The sequence below is a fragment of the Cardiocondyla obscurior genome, linkage group LG21, assembly GCF_019399895.1.
Source record: "Cardiocondyla obscurior isolate alpha-2009 linkage group LG21, Cobs3.1, whole genome shotgun sequence".
Classification (NCBI taxonomy): Eukaryota; Metazoa; Arthropoda; class Insecta; order Hymenoptera; family Formicidae; genus Cardiocondyla; species Cardiocondyla obscurior.
The window spans coordinates 4,011,525-4,031,716 of NC_091884.1; the positions used below are offsets into that span (position 1 = coordinate 4,011,525).

The following is a 20,192-nucleotide window of genomic DNA, read 5'->3' on the forward strand; positions in this document are numbered from 1 at the left end:
GTTCGCGACGAAGATCATACTCGAGCACGGGATACCCGAAAACATTCTTACGGACCAAGAAACTAATTTTTTAAACGAAATTTTCAAATAAACTTGTAAACTCTTGAAAATAAATAAAATTCAAATCACCGCGTATCATCCTGAAACGAACGGCGCGCTGGAAAGATCTCATAGGACGTTAGCCGAATATCTACGGCATTTCTTAAACGAGAAACAAACCGACGAGGATGAGTGGCTGCCCTACGCGATGTTTACTTACAACACGACGCCCCACACATCCACGGGATTTACTCCATTCGAGCTTGTTGCACCTGTAACGGTGCAGGGGTCCGTCCTCCCGGAACAACCAGAGGCTCCCGAAAGTAGTTGTACGAGATCGGAATAATAAATATATCTTGAGTTCTATTTTAACACTTTTTTTATTCTTTCTTATTTGTACAGGTTCGGGCAGCGTAACCGCGTTCATAGTTCATTCACAATTAACCCGTGGATATTCGGCGGCCGCGGGTTTTATACGCGACTGTTGCTAAGACGGAAAAGCAACAGTCAGCGGGTTTTGGTCACGTAGGTAAATGACCGGTTTCGGTCATTGTCTACGTGAAAACTGCAAGACGTCAATCGATCAGCGGATTCCGACGATCGGAAGATCCGATCGAAGCTGGTTGTTAACCCGGCCTGCGCCTTCGCGGGCGCGGCCTTCTCGTTGCCAGGATCGGGTTACAACACCAGAATAAAAAGGCACAATGCAATAGTAAAATACTTGGCAAAGAACGTATTTAATGGCGATTATAGGATATATCAAGAACCAAGATATATGACCGACATCGGGTTACGAAAGCTAGACTTAGTGGCAGTGATGGGAGAAACAGCAATGGTAATCGACGCGCAAGTAGTAAGTGAGTAAACGCGACTGCCAGAAGCGCATAAACAAAAGAAACACTACTATAGCGAGTTAGTGATAATAGAGATAATAAGACAAACACACGGAGTAAGAAGAGTGATAGTAACATCGGCCACACTATCTTGGAAAGGAGTATGGAGCCCAGACTCAGCAAAAGAGTTACTAGACATATGTTACGTCTCCGACTCCGCGTTTCTTTTTTTTTGACACATATTAGAAAATTTTGTTAAGGGGAAGGTATACCGTACTCTATTGTAACACAAAGGAAAAAACTTTAGAACTTTTTAGAATGACAATTCTTAAAACTAACGTATCCCAGTACTGCTTATTGCGTAAAAACATAAAAAACATACAACAAATTGTAAACGGGCGCCAACGAGACCAAGACAAAAGGAATTTGTCTGGACATGACAAAAAAATCAAACCTAAAGGCTCATAAATATTCCAAGCTCTTATTAGAATGTTCACCGTAGAAAAGAAAAAATAATTTTTTTTTAATGTAATTGCATCGTGAATTCTGATCCTTAGAAAAACCAAAGGCGCGAGAGGCCCGTAATTAACGGAGTATGTCGTGCGGACAAAAGCAATAAAATTTAGGCAACACAATAAGTCTGTGGCAACCAAAAGATCGACACAAAAATTAACGCGCCAGGAGGACGGCAACACGGCGAACGAAAAACGCAACCCGGCATACAGCTGTGTATGTCGCGGTAACGCGACAGGATAATAATAAAATAAACAACCACTAGAAGCCGCATATAAATATCGGCGGAAAATGCACGAAAAACGAATTCGTCAATTTCTGATAAAAGTACGCTTTTGGTGCTCTATTCAAGACGCACGTTAGCGAAGGAAAATAAAGGAGCGAATTCTGTAGACGGATGCCGCCTAAACGTATACGTCGCGGCCGTTGTCCACCGAAGACGCCGAAATTCGTACCACAAAGTCCTGAGGAAAGCGAAAGGCCGGACGAGAACAATAACCTGCCGACGATCCAAAAGGAAATAATTTTTCCGCCGGGAACTACTGGGATCTTACGTGAAGTTAATACACAGCCGACACCGTCGCTTAGACCGAAGCACATCACCGGCTTCGTGTTGAGACCGTGGGTACTACACAAGATAGACTTGGAATCGCCGAGACTAACTAGGTCTCCAAAAATATTCTTAAAAGGACCACAGGACCAACGGATTTGGCGGGATACTTTACCAAGTTGGCCGAAACCTCCACCGGAGCTAATAACGGGCCTGAGTGAGAGTGTGGTGACACAGACAAAGAAACATCTCTTCGACCACGCTCCACGGACTAACGAACAAAGGGGTGCAGACCGATCCCTGGGCCACGACTTCAGAAAAAGAAGACGCCGAACCGATAAAATATCCCGGCGACGAGAAGTGGGGGCCGATTCGCGTCATTCTGACGGCTCCCCACATAACATACCGGGAAAGATTATAACATCTTCTTTTGTACGGGAGAAACCCGGCGCCGTAAGGCGCATAAGAGAACTCAAAAAAAACATTGTATATAGTGTAAATAAATTCAGGACTAATTTCACAAAGAAACGTCTAATTAATTATAGAATTTCGCCAGCGACCAGTCCTCCTGCGCTCTAACTCGACAAAAGCGTTCATAAAATTATACCGATAGTAAAAGTTTTCTCACCATTTCTCTAAAAATGTTAATAATATTCTGGAAGGTTCGGAAGGGATGACTCGCTGAGGCGAAAACTCTTATAAACATTTTATTTTCAAAAACCAATTGATCTCTGAAACTCCTCACCAAAATCTAGAAACTAAGGGCGAATAACTTAGAAGAAAACTTAAGAAACAGAGAAGGGATGGGGCGCGAGAGCTCAATAATTGTAAAATAGGAAAAGTGGAGGAACAGGCTCGGCAAATGAAAGTTTTAAGTTTCGGAAAAATGAAAATTCGGCAATAGTTCTCCCCTTTTCCGAGCTTATAAAATCTTGTGTTCCGGCGGAGCACGCTCTCTTGCTCACCAGATTTCCAACGCTCAGGTTTAATTAAGCAAATCGCGAGTGCCTGTTTGTGCAAAACTGCAGAGAAATCTGAGAAGAAGACTCTCCAGAGGATTTCCAAAAAGTCAGTTTCGACGAACAATTATATTATCCCGTGAACTAAATTAATTCCACTAAATGTTTATTAATCCAAAGTGTTCCTTTCGTTAAATTTAAGAAAAAATGGAAGTGATTGTCTGAGTCAAAGTTTCGGAGATTCCATTATGTCTTTTACACTTCTGAGCGGTTTAGATTTGCGAAGAATATTGCTCCCGAATATTGGTTGTGATATGCCGTCGTATAACTAGCGACTTACTGTGGTTTACGCCGCGAAATGTTACTGAAAGTTTGGCGACTATCCACGGCTTTAAAAAAACGGGAAGCGAGCTTTGCTTAAGATGAACCACGGAGATTCATTAATGGGCGAGCTGAAAGCTCTGGAAATCGTCGGTGACGAGTCTCCTTCGACCCTTTCTTTGTTAAATTTATTAAATCTATTCTTATAAAAATTAAAACCAAACTGTAAATTTTTTAGTGGATTCATCGAATAAGAAAACATTGAAGAAAAACCGGGCGCGGTGGAACAAATTAAGAATCTGAGGGAATTGGTTTGTCGGTTTTTCCTACAATACTTGGTCGCGGCGGCACCAAGTAAAAAGGTTTTTGTGACTCCTCCGCGTCACGAGGAAAGACCATGGTCCCCACGACCGGGCGCTCCACCACCATCACCCATCCATGGAGACCCGGAGCCACTTTTTGGTTACTTCTCGCCTGACGAAACCTGCGACAACCTAGACACACACACACTCACACACACACACACACACACACACACACACACACACACACACACACACACACACACACACACACACACACACACACACACGCACGCACGCACGCACACACACACGCACACGCACACGCACACGCACACATTCTCATTGTAAATACACACAATTTTTAATATGTTAAAATTATATCTACTGCTAAGACTCATTCCTTTCTTTTATTTTATTATTTTTTTCGTCAATTCTATAAATTTGTTTTTATATTTTAGATGTATTTGTTAATTTTTATATTTGAAATTCTTGAACTAATTATTTCGAAATAATCTAAATATTCTTTCCTTGCGAAAGACCACTGCCGGTTCTGTCCCAGAGAGTAAAGAATTATTTTCTTTCTCTAAAAAAGAACCAACTACGCGCTTAATCTTAATCTAAAATACTCGACAATTTTACTTGCGCGTAAATTTTGTGGTTTCAGATCTCGAATCCCATGCAAAATTCGGTGGTACGTCAGTTGACTGTACGAGTAATTAGAGTGGAGATAAACAAACTGTCTGAAATCTGTTAAAATAGAAAGTGTTACGTCAAGAGGATGATTATTTAATTGATTTGGTGTTTGGAGAAATACCTTAAAAAAGTAATTTGTGGGTAAGGTAAGGAAGTCCTTACCTTATTACCCACAAATTTATACAGTAAATCTAGTTTCTAACAAATCATATATTTATTCTCTGAGTCATAGGCAGCTTCATGTCGTATTAGAATAGACGCATGATCTACCGTCTCCAGATTTAGAAGATGACAGTAATGTTATTACTGGAAGATATGCGGAATAAACGTATCACTACGTCATTGTGATCTAACAACAAGCCCATCGCAAATCCCGCCGTTGAGATGTATCAATAGTGTCAGACCACGACATTCAATTTTTTGTTGAGGACGTACTATTTTTGACAGAAATATTATATATATTTTTTGCGTAACGGTACGCGAAGCGTGAACACGTGCGGCACCCGTGAACGCCGATTTCGCTCTGAATAGAACGTCACGCAGTACGGGAATGGAAAGAAACTCACGATCGATATAACAATTAACACAATATACAATAGTTAATGCAAAAATTAAACACTGACTTTATTTCCATTAAGTGATTCTTGCTGGCGTGAACGGAGTTTACATAGAATAAAAAGAAAAAAAAAGATAAGCGCAACGGAAATCTTGAGTCACCCGTAGATGCTGCAAGAGACGGTCCGGCGGAAATCTTGCGAAGCGTCCTAGTTGGAGACCTCCGCGAACGGAGATCTTGAGCGCGACGGAATATCGCGAAGCAGCTAGGTAATCGTGGTCGTGATCCGTTATGTCAACGAAAAAAAAGAACAATCCACCACACACTCGACTTTTACACGTCTGTGAAGTTAGCCTTCTATTTTTTGATTTTCAAAAAAAAAACAGCAGAGTTTTGATAGCCCCCGCAAAAGTTCTAGAGTTCCTTCTCATTTTTATAAAGAGTTCCAATAATTAAAATAATAAAAACGTTATTTAAATAATGGGGGGGCTAACTTCATGCAGCTATTTTGCGATAAATTAACTTTCTTTTTTTTTAATCGATCGATTTTGAAAAGTTCTAGAGTTCCCTATATATTACATAAAGAGTTCTGTGCAAATAACCCCTAAAAAAATAAAAAATGTATTCAAACATAACTAGAAACTTTTTCGCGATTTTTGCAGTTCTCAGCGGAGTTCTGTTGGCCCCCGCAAGAGTTCTATCAAAAACTCTTATGACTCGACGCGCTCCGATCAACCCCTGCCGAGATACAGCTCTCCAAAGTTCAGAAATTTTTGGGGGTGAGTTTTTTTTTCGCGATTTTTGCAGTTCTCAGCGGAGTTCTGATGCTCTTACAATTTTAATTTTTTTTATTTTTGTAAGGATAGCATTTTTTTTAGTTTTCTTTGTGTTAACATTTAATAATGTACAGTTAGTTTACTTTGACATAAATACTGTATTGTATTTATTAGTATTTATATTTTGTTTATAAAAGGTTTTTTTTTAACGTTGTAAAGTTGTGTAACGTAAAATTTTACTTACCTTGAGCATTAAAACTTGTTATAATTATGCTGCAGAAGACAGGTGAAATGTTCATCGTTTTATTTTATTTTTCTAAATAAATATTTTTTGTGGATTTGTTATTTTCCTAAAAAATTCGAATTTAATTATATTTGGTGCGGTTTATACTATTGATTAATTTGATTACAACAATCCTGAATTTTTTAAATTTGTTCTTTATTTTCTATATTTGTCTATAAATAAATTTATATTTAAATTTTTAAATTATCTTAACTTTTATATTTAAATATTAGTATAGTGGGAATAAGGGCAATAAATTAATAAATATTTTTCGAGTTTTTCCACTTATATATTTAATAGAAAGTTACTAATACATTGCAAAATATTGTGAAAACAAAAGGTAAACGCTTATGAAATAGTATTTGTAATTTGTTTATGGAATAATATAATGTTAAATGTGTAGGTGTATGCATGTGTAATATTAAAATCTTAAAACAAAGTAAAAATGTACAAAAATTTATAATTTTTATTTAGGACAATAAGACAAAAATTTTGAATAGGAAGAATTATAACTTTTCTAAAAGGACTTTCGTTTCCGATAGCGTATGAGTAAGATGTAAGATTCTGTGAGTGTATGTTCTGAGGGTAGAAAAGATAGAATAAAAAGGTGTTTCGAAAGGATGGTGTAGTGTAGAAAATAGAGAGGTAGGTAAAGTAGAAGGGCTGTTGAAGGGAAGTAAGGGCGGGGAAGGAAAAGAAAATTAGATAGAAAAGTAAAAGATGTGAATATTTGGAAGTTAGGTGTACGATAGTGAGATAAAGGAATTGAGATGGTAAGACAAAGAAGAACAAAGGAACAAAGAAAGGATAAAAAAGGAAAAAGTAAAGCATTTAAAGTGAAAAGGTTAGGAAAAAAAGGATAAAGTAAAAATGAGTGAAAAAAAGGAAATAGAGAAAAAAAAATGGATCTGGTGTTGGAAGGGAAAAAATAAATTGAAGGTGGCGAGGAAAAAGGGAAAAAAAGATTAGCAAGGCGTCCTAGAGTGGAAATGCTGGAAAGAGAAAGATCGAACAGCTTGCCAGTTAAAGTGGTATTTAGGATGAGTGAAAAAAGGAAAGAAAGGCAGGAAGACAAGGAGGAAAAAATAGAGATAGAAGGTTTTTAGAAGAGTTGCAAGATTGGAAGGTCACCAGTAAAAGGTGATGAAGGAAAAGGGAAGAAAAGAGATTATGAAGAAGAAGGTACTAGTAAAGATAGATTTGAGGAAGTGATTAAGGAGGTAAGGAATGGCTTTGAAAAGTAAAATAAACAGATGGAGGAAGTGAAGGAATGTAAAGCGCAGATTAAAAAGGAGATGGAGAAATTAAAAAGAATGTGGAACAGGGGGAAAATAGCGCTAAAAAAAAATTAGATAAAAGATTAAAGAAATTAGAAAAAAAGTGAATGAAAAAGGGGGAAAAGGAACAGAAGATACGATAGAAGAAATTGGTTGAAAGAAGATGAGTTTGGAGGAAAGAGTAAGAATGATGGAAATGGGTCAGGAGAGAGAAAAAAATAAATGGAGAAAAAATAAAGTAATTATTAGGGGACTAAAGTTAAAAGAGGAGGGTAAAGTGGCGTTGAGAGAAAAGGTGGAAGAAATATTTGAGAAAATTAAGGAAAAAACTAAGATAGTGGACGTGAATAAGATAGGGAAGGTTAACAAGGGAGGCTACAGTATGGTTTGGGTAAAATTGAAAAGTTTTAAGGATAAAATAGAGATAATGAGGGGAAAAGGGAAATTGAAGGAGAAAACGGAATGGATAGGGGATGATTTAACGGAGTATGAAAGAAAGGTGGAATGGTGCATTAAGAGGGAAGCAGAGAAATATAAAAAGAAAGGAAAAAAAGTGAAAATAGGGTATAAAAAACTGTGGGTAGAAAAAGATTTTTTGGTGTGGGATGATTTAAAAGAGAAACTAAGACTATATGAAGTGATAAAAGAAATGGAGGGGAAAGGGGGGAAAAGGAGAAGGATAAGGGAAGACAAGGCAAATATGAGTTTTTAAAAAAGGGCGGAGAAAGAGAGATAAGGAAAAAGAAAAAGAAAGTGGAAAAAGAAAAAAAGGGGTCAAATTACGAAGAGGATGAAGAAAGAAAAAGAAGAAAAAAAGATAAAAATACAGTGGAAGATAACAGGATAATGAAGGTGGAATTCTGGAATGTGGCGGGATTAGGAAATAAGGACGAGGATCTTTGGAAAAGATTGGAAGAGTGGGACGTGATATTTCTTGTAAGACATGGATACAGACAAGAGGTTGGAGTAAGTTGAAAATGCGTGTGCCAAAAGGATATGAATGGGAAGTAAAAGGAGCTGAAAAGATTAATAAAAAAGGAAGGGCAATAGGGGGTATAGTGATGGGAGAAAGGAATTAAAGGGGAAAATAATTTTAGGAGAGGACAAGAATGAAGGAGTATTGGGAATAAAAATAAAAAGTGGAAAAAGATGGTGGAAAATTGCAGGAGTATATGCAAATGGGAACCTGAATAAGATACTGGAGGAGATAGTAACGTGGATGGAAGAAAAGGAGGAAGAAGTGGGATGCATAATAGGAGATTTTAATTTAAGAACAGAGGAGAAGGGGGGTTTATGAGACGAGGAAGCAGAAAAGGATAAAGAGAAAAAAAAAAGAAGATTAAAGGATATAAAGATAACAAATGAAGGAAGGAAGTTTTGCAAATTTCTGGAGAATAGGGGGTGGGGAATATTAAATGGATGTATCAAAGGGGATAAAGAAGGGGAATGGACCTATGCGGGAGGAAGGGAAAACACGGTGATTGATTATGTAATAAGTGACGTGGAATCAAAGAGTAAGATGAAGAAAATGAAAGTAGGGGAGGATATAGAATTGGATCACTTTGTGTTAATAGTGAATTAGGAATAAGTGTGAGGAGGAAAAAAGGAGGAGTAAAAGATAAAAAAAGAAAAAGGATAAGATTAAACTGGGATAAAGAGGAGAGAGAACTGTTTAAAGAAAAATATGGAGAGTTAAAAGAAGAAAAGGATAAAAATGGAGAAAGCTGGGAAGGGTTATGTAATAAAATAAAAGGGGTTAAAAAAGTGGTTAAAAAAGTAATAAATGGAAGAAAGGAAGATAAGAAGGAACAAGCAAAGGAAGTATGGTGGGATAAAGAATGCAGAGAAGGCAAAAAGAAGGTAAAGAAAGAACTAGAAAAATGAAGAAGAAAAGAGAGTAATGGGGAAGAGTATAGGAAGGCAAGGAGTATATATAAGAAGTTATGTGAAGAGAAAAAAGGGATGGAGAAAAATAGATTGAAATAGAAAATAGAAGCAGTAAAGACGGAAGGAGATGTATGGAAAATAATAAATAAGGGAAGGAAAAGGAAGCAGGAAATAAATGAAAAAATTGAATTAAAGGAATGGGATAAATATTTCAAAGAAATGCTAGGGGGGGTAAAATGGAGGACAGGAGGAGATCTGGAAGAAAAACGGGAAAAAAATGATAAAGAAAAAGAGCTGGAAAAAAAAGAATTCGTTAAGGTTATAAGGGGATTAAAAAAGAAAAAAGCAACAGGAAGTGATGATTTAGAAAATAAAGTATGGAAATGAGGGGGAGAGGAAGTAAAAGAAGGATTATGGAAAATTTGTAGAAAAATATGGAAAGATGGTGGAATGCCGAAGGAATGGAGGAAAGGTATTGTAGTACCCGTGCTAAAAACAGGAAAAGGAGAAAAGGTGAGGAATTACAGAGGAATAACACTGACGCAAACGGCGTATAAAGTCTATGCATCAATGTTATCTGAAAGATTAAGGAAAGATATAGAAGAGAAAGGTATATTACCGCAGAGTCAGGCGGGTTTTAGGAAATATATGGGAACAATAGATCAGATTTTTGTATTGAATTTTTTGATTAACAGAAAGATTGAAGAGAGAAAAGGAAAAATTGTGATAGCATTTATAGATATGAAGGCAGCGTTTGACTCCGTAGACAAAAGAAAGCTAGTGGAAGCTATGAGAAAAAAAGGAGTAAGAGAAGGTTTGGTAAGAAGATGTGAAGAAATATTAGAAAAAACGGTATGTAAGGTAGGGGTTAGGAATGAGGAAGGGGAAAGTTTCTGGACTGGGAAGGGAGTGAGACAGGGGTGTCCGCTGAGCCCGAGTCTGTTTACAGTTTTACTGGCAGATATAGATGAGAAATTAGAAAAAGGGGTGTGGGGCGGAATTAAAATTAAAGGAAAAAAGATTTACTCACTAGCATATGCGGATGACGTGGCTCTCGTGGCAGAAAATGAGGCAAAAATGAAGGGAATGTTAAAAACTTTGGAAGAATATGTGGAAAAAAAGGGTTTAGAGGTGAATGTGGAGAAAACAAAGATATTATGATGTAGAAAAGGAGGTGGAAAATGGAAAAAAGTAAAGTGGAATTGGAAGGGAAAGGAAGTTAAAGAAGTAAAGAAGTTTAGATATCTTGGTTATACCTTATACGGTTATGAGGAATGGAGACCAGAGGGAACATGTGAGAGAAAGAGTTAAGAAGGCGGCAAAGGTAATGGGACAAGTCTGGGCATTGGGGAGGAGTAAATTTAGAAAAGATTGGAGTCAAAGGATATGGTTGTTTGATAGACTAGTATGGTCTGTGGCGAATTATGGGTTAGAAATATGGGGATGGGGGAAAAGGGAGGAAGTAGAGAGCCTGCAGAACAAGTACTTAAGGTGGCTGTTAGGTGTGAAAAGGCAAGTACCGAGATATATGATAAGAGAAGAATTACAAAGAGAAAAGTTAAGAGGTAAAGCTGGAATGAGGGCATGGAAATATGAGATAAGACTGAACGAAGGAAGAGGAGATGAGTTAGCAAGGTGGTGTTGGAAGGAAATTAAAGAAAAAGCAAGGGAAGGAAAGACAATAGAAAGATGGAAAAAGAAAAGGAAAGAATATTATAAAAAAATGGGCTGGTCAATAAAAGAAGTGGAGGAAAAGAGATTAAAGGGGGAGCTGAGGGGGAAAGTTTTAATTAAAAAAGATAAAGAGATGCAAAGAAAAGAGAGAAAAGAAAAAATAATAGAATCAAGATTTAATAAGTTTTACAAAAGAATTAAGAAAGAGGGGGTGCCAGAATATTTGAAAAAGGGATGGAAGGAAGAGAGATGGATGAGAATGGCAAGATTCAGATTAGGAAATGAAATAAAGGGATATAGATATTGGAAAAATGAAGAAGGAAGAAAATGCAGGATGTGTGGAGAAAAAAAAGAAACATGGGAACATGTGTGGACAGAATGTATTGATTGGAGAGAGGGAAGAAATTGGGAGGAAGTAGTAGAAGAAATTGTGGGTGAGGAAGAAAAGGGAGAAGAATGGTTGAAAATATTGGAAAGAACTAGGGAAGGGATGTGTATGAATGAAAGTATGAATGGATAAAAAAAATTGGAGATAAAATTAAATAAAGAAAAAGGTAAAAAGAAAAAGCATCGGAAGCGAGGGTCCAAGATGGATGAATGAGAAAAGTGTGGCATGATTTGTAGGTGTGGGTGAACGCGATCTCTCTCTCTCTCTCTCTCTCTCTCTCTCTCTCTCTCTCTCTTCTCTCTCTCTCTCGTGCATTTCTGGCGTAGTTTTAAGAAAAGCGTGCGAAAAGGCGGAAAAAAAGCGTTATTTTTTGTAAGGTTTTTTTTTTTGTTTTGTAAAGTTTGTAGATAAAGGAAAAAGAAGAAGGCTTGAAGAAAAATGAGGAAATGTAAAAAAAAGAAAAGAAAACTGTAAAATGTCAAAGGAAAATAGATGCATGGGTCTAGAGATTGTTATGAGTAAAATAAGTGGCATAAAGAATGTATAAAGAAAGTAGAATGGAAGGAAAGGTTTTGGGCGTAAATTGTAAAGGGAATAAGAAGGAATATAAGAAAAATGGAAAAAGGAATGTATGGGTGTGAAAGTAATTAGTGAAAAAAGTAAAATGTAGTAAAGTAAAATAAAAAAGTAGTAATAGATGTAGAAATAGAAAAATGTAAATATATGTAAATGAAATGATTGGAAACGAAAATTTAAGCGTACTCCAAATACGGAAAATAAACACTACTATATATAACTTTTGTAAGAGAACGTTGTATACTCGTTCTCTTTTCTTTTTTTAAATTTTTTTTTTGTTTTTGTTCCTGTCGTTTCTTGTCTGTCTAGTAATTTTTAAAACGCTATAACATAAACTGACAAAAATATTATATCTTTCTAAAATGTTTAGGCAAAAAAAATTTTAAATTTAGAAAGTAAAAAATTCTAAAGTTTGAAAATTTGTTTTAAATTATTTCGTTTTTGCACAGTTTCGTTGAAAATATTTGTCAATCAAAGCACTGCAACTGAAACTTACATAGTAGATATTATATACATATATGTATATGTACTATTTACGAGTATAAAATTGTATATAATTAAATGTATATATAAGTTTAAGTATGTATCTAATTATACAATCTTTTATATACGTATATAGTACCTAATATATGTTATTAAATAAATTAAGAAATTTTGAGAAGTCTTGAACTTCTTATCACATATCTGAAGTAGTTTATTTGTTGTTGAAGTACACACGGGTTGCAATCATGTCTATCCGTCAGAATAGTTATTTTTCATTCTAACGGTAAGATATAAATGCACCCATGCGCACTATTTCCTCCGCCTAATGGTTGTTTTTTTTATTGTTTATTGCTCAGAATGCATTGTCGTGTTTATTGCTGCGTACAACGCTGAATGCATTGTCGTGTTTATTGCTGCGTACAACGCAGAATGCATTGTCGAGTTCATTGCTGCGTACAACGTAGAATGCATTATGTTCATTGCTGCGTGCTGCGCAGATTATATTTTTACGTTTTTACGTAAAGAATAACGTGCGGACATATTTCTTTAGTTGGATGTATTGTGAATCGTTTACCGGGCATATCATTATATTTATAAAGAAAGTATACCTTTTTTAGTTTGAAGGTGCCGCGCTTCTTATGCTCTGCGCGTCTTTTATTTTTAATCACCATTAGATAGAGAGGGGAATGACTAGGATAATGAGATCAATGCTAATGACAGGAAGATTAGGTTATTAATAAGATTTACTTTGTAATAGAATAAACTAGAAGAGTCAAAGAGAATACAAAATATAAAAGCTAAGAGTGATAATTGTAAACTTTAATTGTCGTTTTTTTGTTTACAGGTAAGGTTGTAAATAGTGTTAATTATGATTGTTAAATAACAAATAAAAACTTTTATTTTTACTTTGTTTACAGAGAAACAAATTTTAGTTTATTTTATTGCCCTACATAAAGATTGTCTTATATATTTATATCATTGCATACCTGTAGTATATGCCATCGCTATATTTTTTGCCATATTTTATGTAAAATATAAAACCCGCCAAAGAATAATTATCATTTTCTAATTTTATTGTTTTGAATACATCATTAAGAGTATATTTTGTCTGCTGTATTCCACTTGCTTTTATAAATTGTTCATTGTTTAAGATTCAAAGAAAAAATTGATAATAATTTTCCGGTCTGCAACGATTCGAGATTCGAAATCTTAGACGTGGCCAAGCTGGCACCTATTGCGATAAACAATTGACAATCAGTTCTTGCAATTGTCATATCGCATAAGTGAATAATTTAATATCCGAACGTCCTAGAACCCGGGACGTCCCGTAACCTTATGCCTTTGTCCTTTACAATAAGGAAGAATGGCACGGCGGACGTCTCAGGAGTCAGTCGCTTTCTGAACCTTAGCGAGAACAGAACTCTCATAAGCTTCAGCCTTTGATACAAAATCTTTTGCGCGCCGACGCTTGATTACTGTAATTTTTACGCGTACAATCGCGTTGTGTACTCGCGAGTGTTCGCGAATTTGTCAAGAATCGACTTTAAAGCGTGCTAACACTAATGAAAAAGCTAGAGCAACAGCGTGCTATCGCTATACTGAATCTGAGTCACCGTCCGCGCGACAGTACTTAAAACTGTGTATTCAACGTTTAATAAATTGTTATAGTGTTTTTTTTTTGTTGATAAAGTGCTACTTTACTTGACACCTTTTATTTTATCATCACTGCTTAAATTAATCCTGAACATTGGTCCTTCGAGCCGGATCGCAGAATTCGAACAATTATTTTCACTCTGTGCCGCAGAGCCAGTGCGTGAAGTTTCAAGACCGTTTTTTGCAGTGAAATAAGTTTACAACTAAGTAACAATGAGCCAACAGTACGACCTCATTATAGGCTCTCAAAAGGAGCTGTACGGCCGTATCTCGCGAGCTGTTGAAAACTTAAGAAAACTTGGAGCAGCCAAGATGACGCCTAGTACAATCAAGCTCAGGATTAATCAGATAGAAACTAACTGAGCTCGCTTAGAAAAGAACCATGAACAGCTTCGTTCAGAATTTTGGGATTAAATAAAGAGTTCCGGATACATTACTAATGACGATTATTCTAAAGTTGAAGAAGAATATTTCGAGCAGTGTGCTACTGTTACGTCAGGGATGTGTGTATTTTTAAAGAGTTCATTAACCGCTTCTCGGGTGCTTAGGAAGATTTGGAGAGTGACGTAACCGCCGATCCTTGTGTGACACGTGTTTAGAAGTGCCACGCGTAAACGCGCTAGGAATGGGTTCGAGTCGGTTGCAAGGTGAAATTAGCGCGTTATCTTGGTTCTTTTTAAAGAAAGAAACTTAATTATTATTCCCTGGGACAGAACCGGAGGTGATTTTTCGTAGTAAAGGACATTTGGGTTATATTAAAATAATTAATTCTGGGCTCCCAATAACAAAAGTGGTTAAATTTAATGTTGATTAGGTACAATTTTAAGATATATAAACAGATTGAATGAATTTAGAGAAACAATAACAAAAAAAAAAGAGGAATTGGCCTTAACAAGAGGTATATTCTAAACATATTAAAAATAAAAAAACAAGATAATTATTTAAAGCAAAAAGAAAGGAAATTAAATGTTTACAAGTATATGCGAATGTGTATGTACATGTTTGTAGGAAGTATAAACTGCCGTAATGCTACTCTAAATCGATCTCGATTATTTCCAAGATCCGGGCTGTCGACCTCGAAAATACTTGCTCGATAAGCCTGATCGGAGCTAAGAAGGGGTGTTCCACCCCGGGATAGTAAATGAAAATATTTTGATCAGGAGTCGCCTCCCTGGCCTCTCTCCTGATCTCTTCAGGATCAAAATAATCAGGGCCTATGGTATAGGCCCTTTCCGGGACAGGATCCGTCCACGGAGTGCAGGTCCTCCGGAGGAGCTCGAGGAGAGGGTCTACGACCGCTCTCGGTTCCTCTTGCTCCTCGAGGACCTCTACACTTGGGGCGGGGGAAGGAGAATGTTCCGGGCTATCAGGCTCTTGCCAAGAGACGGTTTCGTCCTCAGCAAAGGAGCCGACCTCCTCGGGTTCCCCAGGATAAGAAATTGGTGACGGGATAGGTGAGGAGCATGCTCTAGGAGCAGCTCCAAGAGAAGGTTCGGAGGAATTTAGGGAAATATCGGGAGTGTAGCATGGAGAAGTAGGGCGGAACTGCTCCGACTCAGGCTCGGGTAACGTAGATTTCGATTGCGATGGTGACGGTATTCGAGGCTGAGTGTTTTCCTCTGTTTCCGAATCTTTGCCGTTAAACGGCGAGTTGGGAGGTACGGAAGGAAAAGGCGACCATGGCCGCTCCGATCTTCGTTTCGTAGGTTCAGGTGTAACCTTCCTTGGCGCCGCCGCGAACAAGAATTGAACGAAGAAACTTCGTACTAATTCCCGTAATTCCCGAATCTGTCGGTTTTTCCGGGCACGGCTTTTCTTAATTGATCGAAGGTTTCTTGATTCCACTAAAAGGTATCAATTTGAATTTGATTTAACGAAATAATTGTAGAGGAAAAATGTCAGGGCATCACGCCGCATTCCTCTTTCCGGATCTCTCTATACATTGCCTTAGAGATTCCTTTAGTGTCTCTGACCGGATGGAGGCTCACTCAAGTTAAGGTTTTGATAGTCACCATTTACTGGCGGCATATCGCAACCTCTGACAGAAGGAAGCCCATTAACCGAGTCGAGTTAGCGGAGAATTCAAAGGACTCTAGAGAGATGCCGAATATGCGAAATGCGAACGGCACCCTGGCAATACCCACGTCATTCATTTTGGAGATATATGTATATAAATTTGAGAATTTTAGTGGAACCGTTTTGAAGAGAAGAAGGAAATAAGGGTTAAATAAATGATGAGACTTACTTCTTGCTGTCTTCGGTTTTGGTTGGACGAGTCCTTGATAGTTGGACGAGTCTCTTTATTCTTAAAGAGTACACAAGGTTGTCACAAGTCACTTTTTTTAACACAAGAGCGAATATTTGTACAGAGGTAGTTTAGAGACTGAATGAGAGTGAGTTTCGTCGAAACGCGCTATTTTATAACCTCGGAAAAGGGAAAGATTAGCGCTGGATCTTCATTTTTGAAAAAGTCAGTGTTCTTATTTGCTAGCCGTGTTCCTCTACTTTTCCTTTTTCTTAATTATTGGTCACTCAGATCTCATCCCTTCTTTGATTTTTTTAAGCTCTAATTTTCGCCCTTAGGTTTTTAATTAGTGGTGAGGAGTTTCCGATATCTATTGGCCCAAGAGAAAAAATTCGGTCGTACCACTCTCTGCCCGCATGGCTTCTCCTTCCAACTTTTCAGAATATTGTCATTAACAGTTGGGAGAAAATTCTTAAGGGCTCCTTTTCGTTATCACCGGGTCGCGTTTGTTTATGGGATCCGGTCGCGTGTCATATTCTTACGACCGCAGAACTTTCGCGCCCTTTGTTTGCTTATACTTCGGAGCCACGGTATAACTGCGATCTCAAGTGCTTCACTTATCGCCAGATATTCGATATTGATTCTAAATCGTTTTGGGTCCCTATTAGTTTAATATCCCTTGAAGAGTTTTCTGTTTAAATTTTTGTCGGCATCTATAGCGTGATTGTTCTAAGTTTAATTTAAGCATCCGGCGATAAGGATTTCGGAGTATAAATTATTTCTTCTGGAAGCTTGAAAGTTCTTTCTCGTCACCAAATAGTCATGGTTTACTCCTTTTATCTAATTTATTGAACGCGTGTCGGAAAAAAGGAAATGTGGAGTCCGAGGACGTAACACTACCATGGAAGAATTATTGTACGAGAAGAACGCACAATTTTAGAAAATTAAAGCGTAAGGATCCAGTTTACCGGCTTCTTCCCACAATCAGCTGCCAAGGCTGAAATTGCCTTTGTTTTCAGGCCGTTTTGAAGATTGTCCAAATTTGAAAGATCTATTTCTCTCAATGGTTGGATGATGTCATACCTGAAATTCAAAAATTACACTACTTTAGAAGCAGCCTCAAGGGGGAGACAAAACAAATGACTAAAAACATCCCGACAACGATGGGAAATTACGCTAAGGTGTGGACCTTACTGAGAGAGCATTACGAGAGCAAACGCCTGCTCGCTCGCTCTGTTTTTACTGCTTTCGAAAGCCTACCAAGGATGAGGACGGAAAACGCCTCTAAAATGCGTAAAATTTACAATGGCATGTTGCAAACTGCGGCTGCTATGGAAAGAATCTAACGGCCAATTTTGATGACAATGATTTATTTGTGCATCATGTCATTGAATTGTTCGACTCATCCACGCGGAAGGAATGGGAAGCAACGGTCGGTGTATCAACGGAATTGCCGACATATGAGAAACTAAAGGCTTTCATGGAACTCCGCTTCCGAACGCTAGAAGCAATTCAGACTCCTGGACGTGAGTCGTCTACAAATACATCAATCGGACGCGAGTCTGCCTCAAGGTCTACACTCGGGACACGAGGTGCCCGGGCGCTCGTGACTAACGCAACGCCTCCGCTGAGTGGAGGTAAGCCCAATCAAAGTTCACTGTGCTCTGGGCAACATTATATTTTAGCATGCCCTGAATTTAAAAGGAAGGGCGCCGTCGCAAGAAAAGAAGCCGCAGTATCGCTTCAATTGTGTTTTAATTATTTTGGACACCACAGGGTCAATGTATGCCCCTCAACAAGAAAGTGTCCTATCTGCAAAGAGCGACATCATTCCACCATCCACGAGGTCTGCTTTCCAGCCGCCTCCATCTCAAGAGTCGCAGAACTCCAGCAGTTAGCCGTCTACGCCGATAGAATCACAGAAATCAACCCGGCCCCACCGGCGTACTCGGAAAACAGCCCAGCAAAAGGACGAGCAAAAGCGTCGGGAAATGGAGCCGTCGCCCTTCACTTGCGTGGTATATTAAAAGAACGCAAGCGAGTCTTATTAGCAACGGCTAAGATATTTGTCAAAGATCGTTTTGGAAAACTTCAGGTCGCGCGCGCTTTGATTGACCCGGGCTCAAAAGTTTTATTAGTCTCTAAATCATTAATGCAACGATTACAATTGTTGCGAGAATCTGATTCGACATCAATTTTCGGAATCGGCGGACACGTATCAAGTTACGCGCGCGGACGTGTTCTTTTAAATATTGAATCGGACACGAAAACGCTTTTTAGTTTGCAAGTTTCGGCTTTGATTTTGCCGCGAGTTACTGTCGCTGAAATTAATTTTGAAAATTATGCTAATAAATGGTCTTATTTGTCCGGACTCAAATTAGCAGATCCAGACTTTACCTCGAATTTACGTACAGAAATAATTCTGGGCGCTGCCGTCTATGCCATTATACTTGAAGACGGCATTCGAAAAGGATCAGTAAATTCTCCTGTAGCTGTTAAAACATCCATAGGATGGATACTTTTTGGTACGGCGGGCGGTAACTCGCTTGGAAGTGGTGTCGCAGTACATCATTGTAATACAGGCGCGGATCTATCACCATTAGTATCTCGATTTTGGCAGCAGGAAGAAATCGCTCGTACTGCTGCTTCGAGATCTCCCGACGATCAAAAATGTGAAGAATTTTTCGTAAAAACTCATCGTCGTAATGAGTCCGGTCGTTATGTAATACGTTTACCATTCAAAACCGCTATTAAAATTGCTATTAAAATGTTTCATTCTTTGGAAAAACGTTTAGATAAACAGTCAGAAATTTGTCCGTTATATAATGAATTTATGCAAGAATACGAGAATCTCGAGCATATGTCAATGACATCCTCGACCGCGCCGTCGAATCAGGCAGTTTGTTACCTGCCTCATCATTGCGTCATAAAACCCGCAAGGGATAAGATCAAATTACGCGTAGTATTCAATGGTTCGGCACAATTAGATAATAACGCTTCCTTAAACAAAGTACTTTTAAGTGGCGAAAACTTGTTGCCTCAACTACCAACTATAATAACTAATTGGCGTCGTCATCGGCTTGCGATAGCCACCGATATTGAAAAAATGTATCAACAAATTTTGATAGAAACCTGCGATCGATACATGCAACGAATTGTCTAGCGGAAAAATACTGCAAGCGAAATAAAAGATTTTCGACTAAATACTTTAACATACGGACTAGTTTGCGCTCCGTTTTTAGCGTTACGAGTATTGCAGCAGCTGGCAACGGACGAACAGGACCGTTTCCCTCTTGGCGCCGCGGCTTTGCGTGCAAAAGTGTATATGGACGATATTCTCGCGGGCGCAAACACGGTTACAGAAATCCGCGAATTAATTAAACAATTAATTGCGATTTGCATGGCGGGCGGCTTCCCGCTAAAAAAATGGGCTGTAAGCTCAGATTTAATTCCTGATTTAATACCGCGCTCAGACGATCAAATTCAGCCGCTCGAATGGCAACTGCCTAAAGGGCATTCGATTTTTGGATTACGTTGGTATCCAAAACCAGACGTTTTTACTTTTGAAATTAGCCCGATCGCAGAATCAACTTTAACAAAGCGTAGAGTACTATCAGAAACCGCGCGTCTTTTTGATCCGCTTGGCTGGTTAGCCCTGGTAATCGTACGCGCAAAAATATTCATTCAATCACTGTGGTTAAAAAATTTAGAATGGGATCAGCCCCTCCGCTAGAGGATCAGCAATTTTGGCAAACTTTTCGTGCCAAACTGCCCGAATTAAGAAAGATTTCTTTGCCACCTTGGCTAAATATTCGTTCGGAAAATTGCAAAATCGAGCGCACGGCTTTTCGGACGTTTCGGAAAGAACACTCGCCGCGGTAGTATATCTGCAAGTCGTTACTTTAAAAGCAAGTGATTATGACGATTATCTTTGCTCGAAAATAACACTTTTGCAAGCAAAAACTACCTGTGTGAACCTGGAACCCGACTTTTAAAAAATTAAAAATTGATAACGTGGTTCGATTGTACTCGGTTTGTACTCGTTTGTACCACTTTTTATTTCGTTTGTATCTTAATAATTAAAAAAATAAAAATTAATTAAAAAATGTCAAAATTTAAATTTCGAGATATTCTTATTTTCTTATTATCACTCGTTAGAAAATCGTTTGTACCCGTTTGTA

At 38.0% G+C, this 20,192-nt stretch overlaps 3 protein-coding genes across 3 annotated transcripts; all 3 read left to right on the forward strand.

The window, feature by feature from the left end:
• Positions 1-7,268: 7,268 nt before the first annotated feature.
• LOC139110564 (golgin subfamily A member 6-like protein 24) lies at positions 7,269-8,989 on the forward strand. Its single transcript, XM_070670399.1, has 4 exons — positions 7,269-7,742; positions 7,823-8,071; positions 8,187-8,394; positions 8,688-8,989. The coding sequence occupies exons 1-4, from the start codon at positions 7,269-7,271 to the stop codon at positions 8,987-8,989; spliced, it is 1,233 nt and encodes a 410-aa protein (XP_070526500.1).
• A 1,270-nt stretch (positions 8,990-10,259) lies between these two features.
• LOC139110565 (golgin subfamily A member 6-like protein 1) lies at positions 10,260-11,186 on the forward strand. The gene has a single exon (XM_070670400.1). The coding sequence runs from the start codon at positions 10,260-10,262 to the stop codon at positions 11,184-11,186; it is 927 nt and encodes a 308-aa protein (XP_070526501.1).
• Positions 11,187-17,491: 6,305 nt separating this feature from the next.
• LOC139110566 (uncharacterized) lies at positions 17,492-19,174 on the forward strand. Its single transcript, XM_070670401.1, has one exon. It carries the CDS (start codon positions 17,492-17,494, stop codon positions 19,172-19,174), a length of 1,683 nt encoding a protein of 560 aa, XP_070526502.1.
• The last annotated feature ends 1,018 nt before the right edge of the window (positions 19,175-20,192 follow it).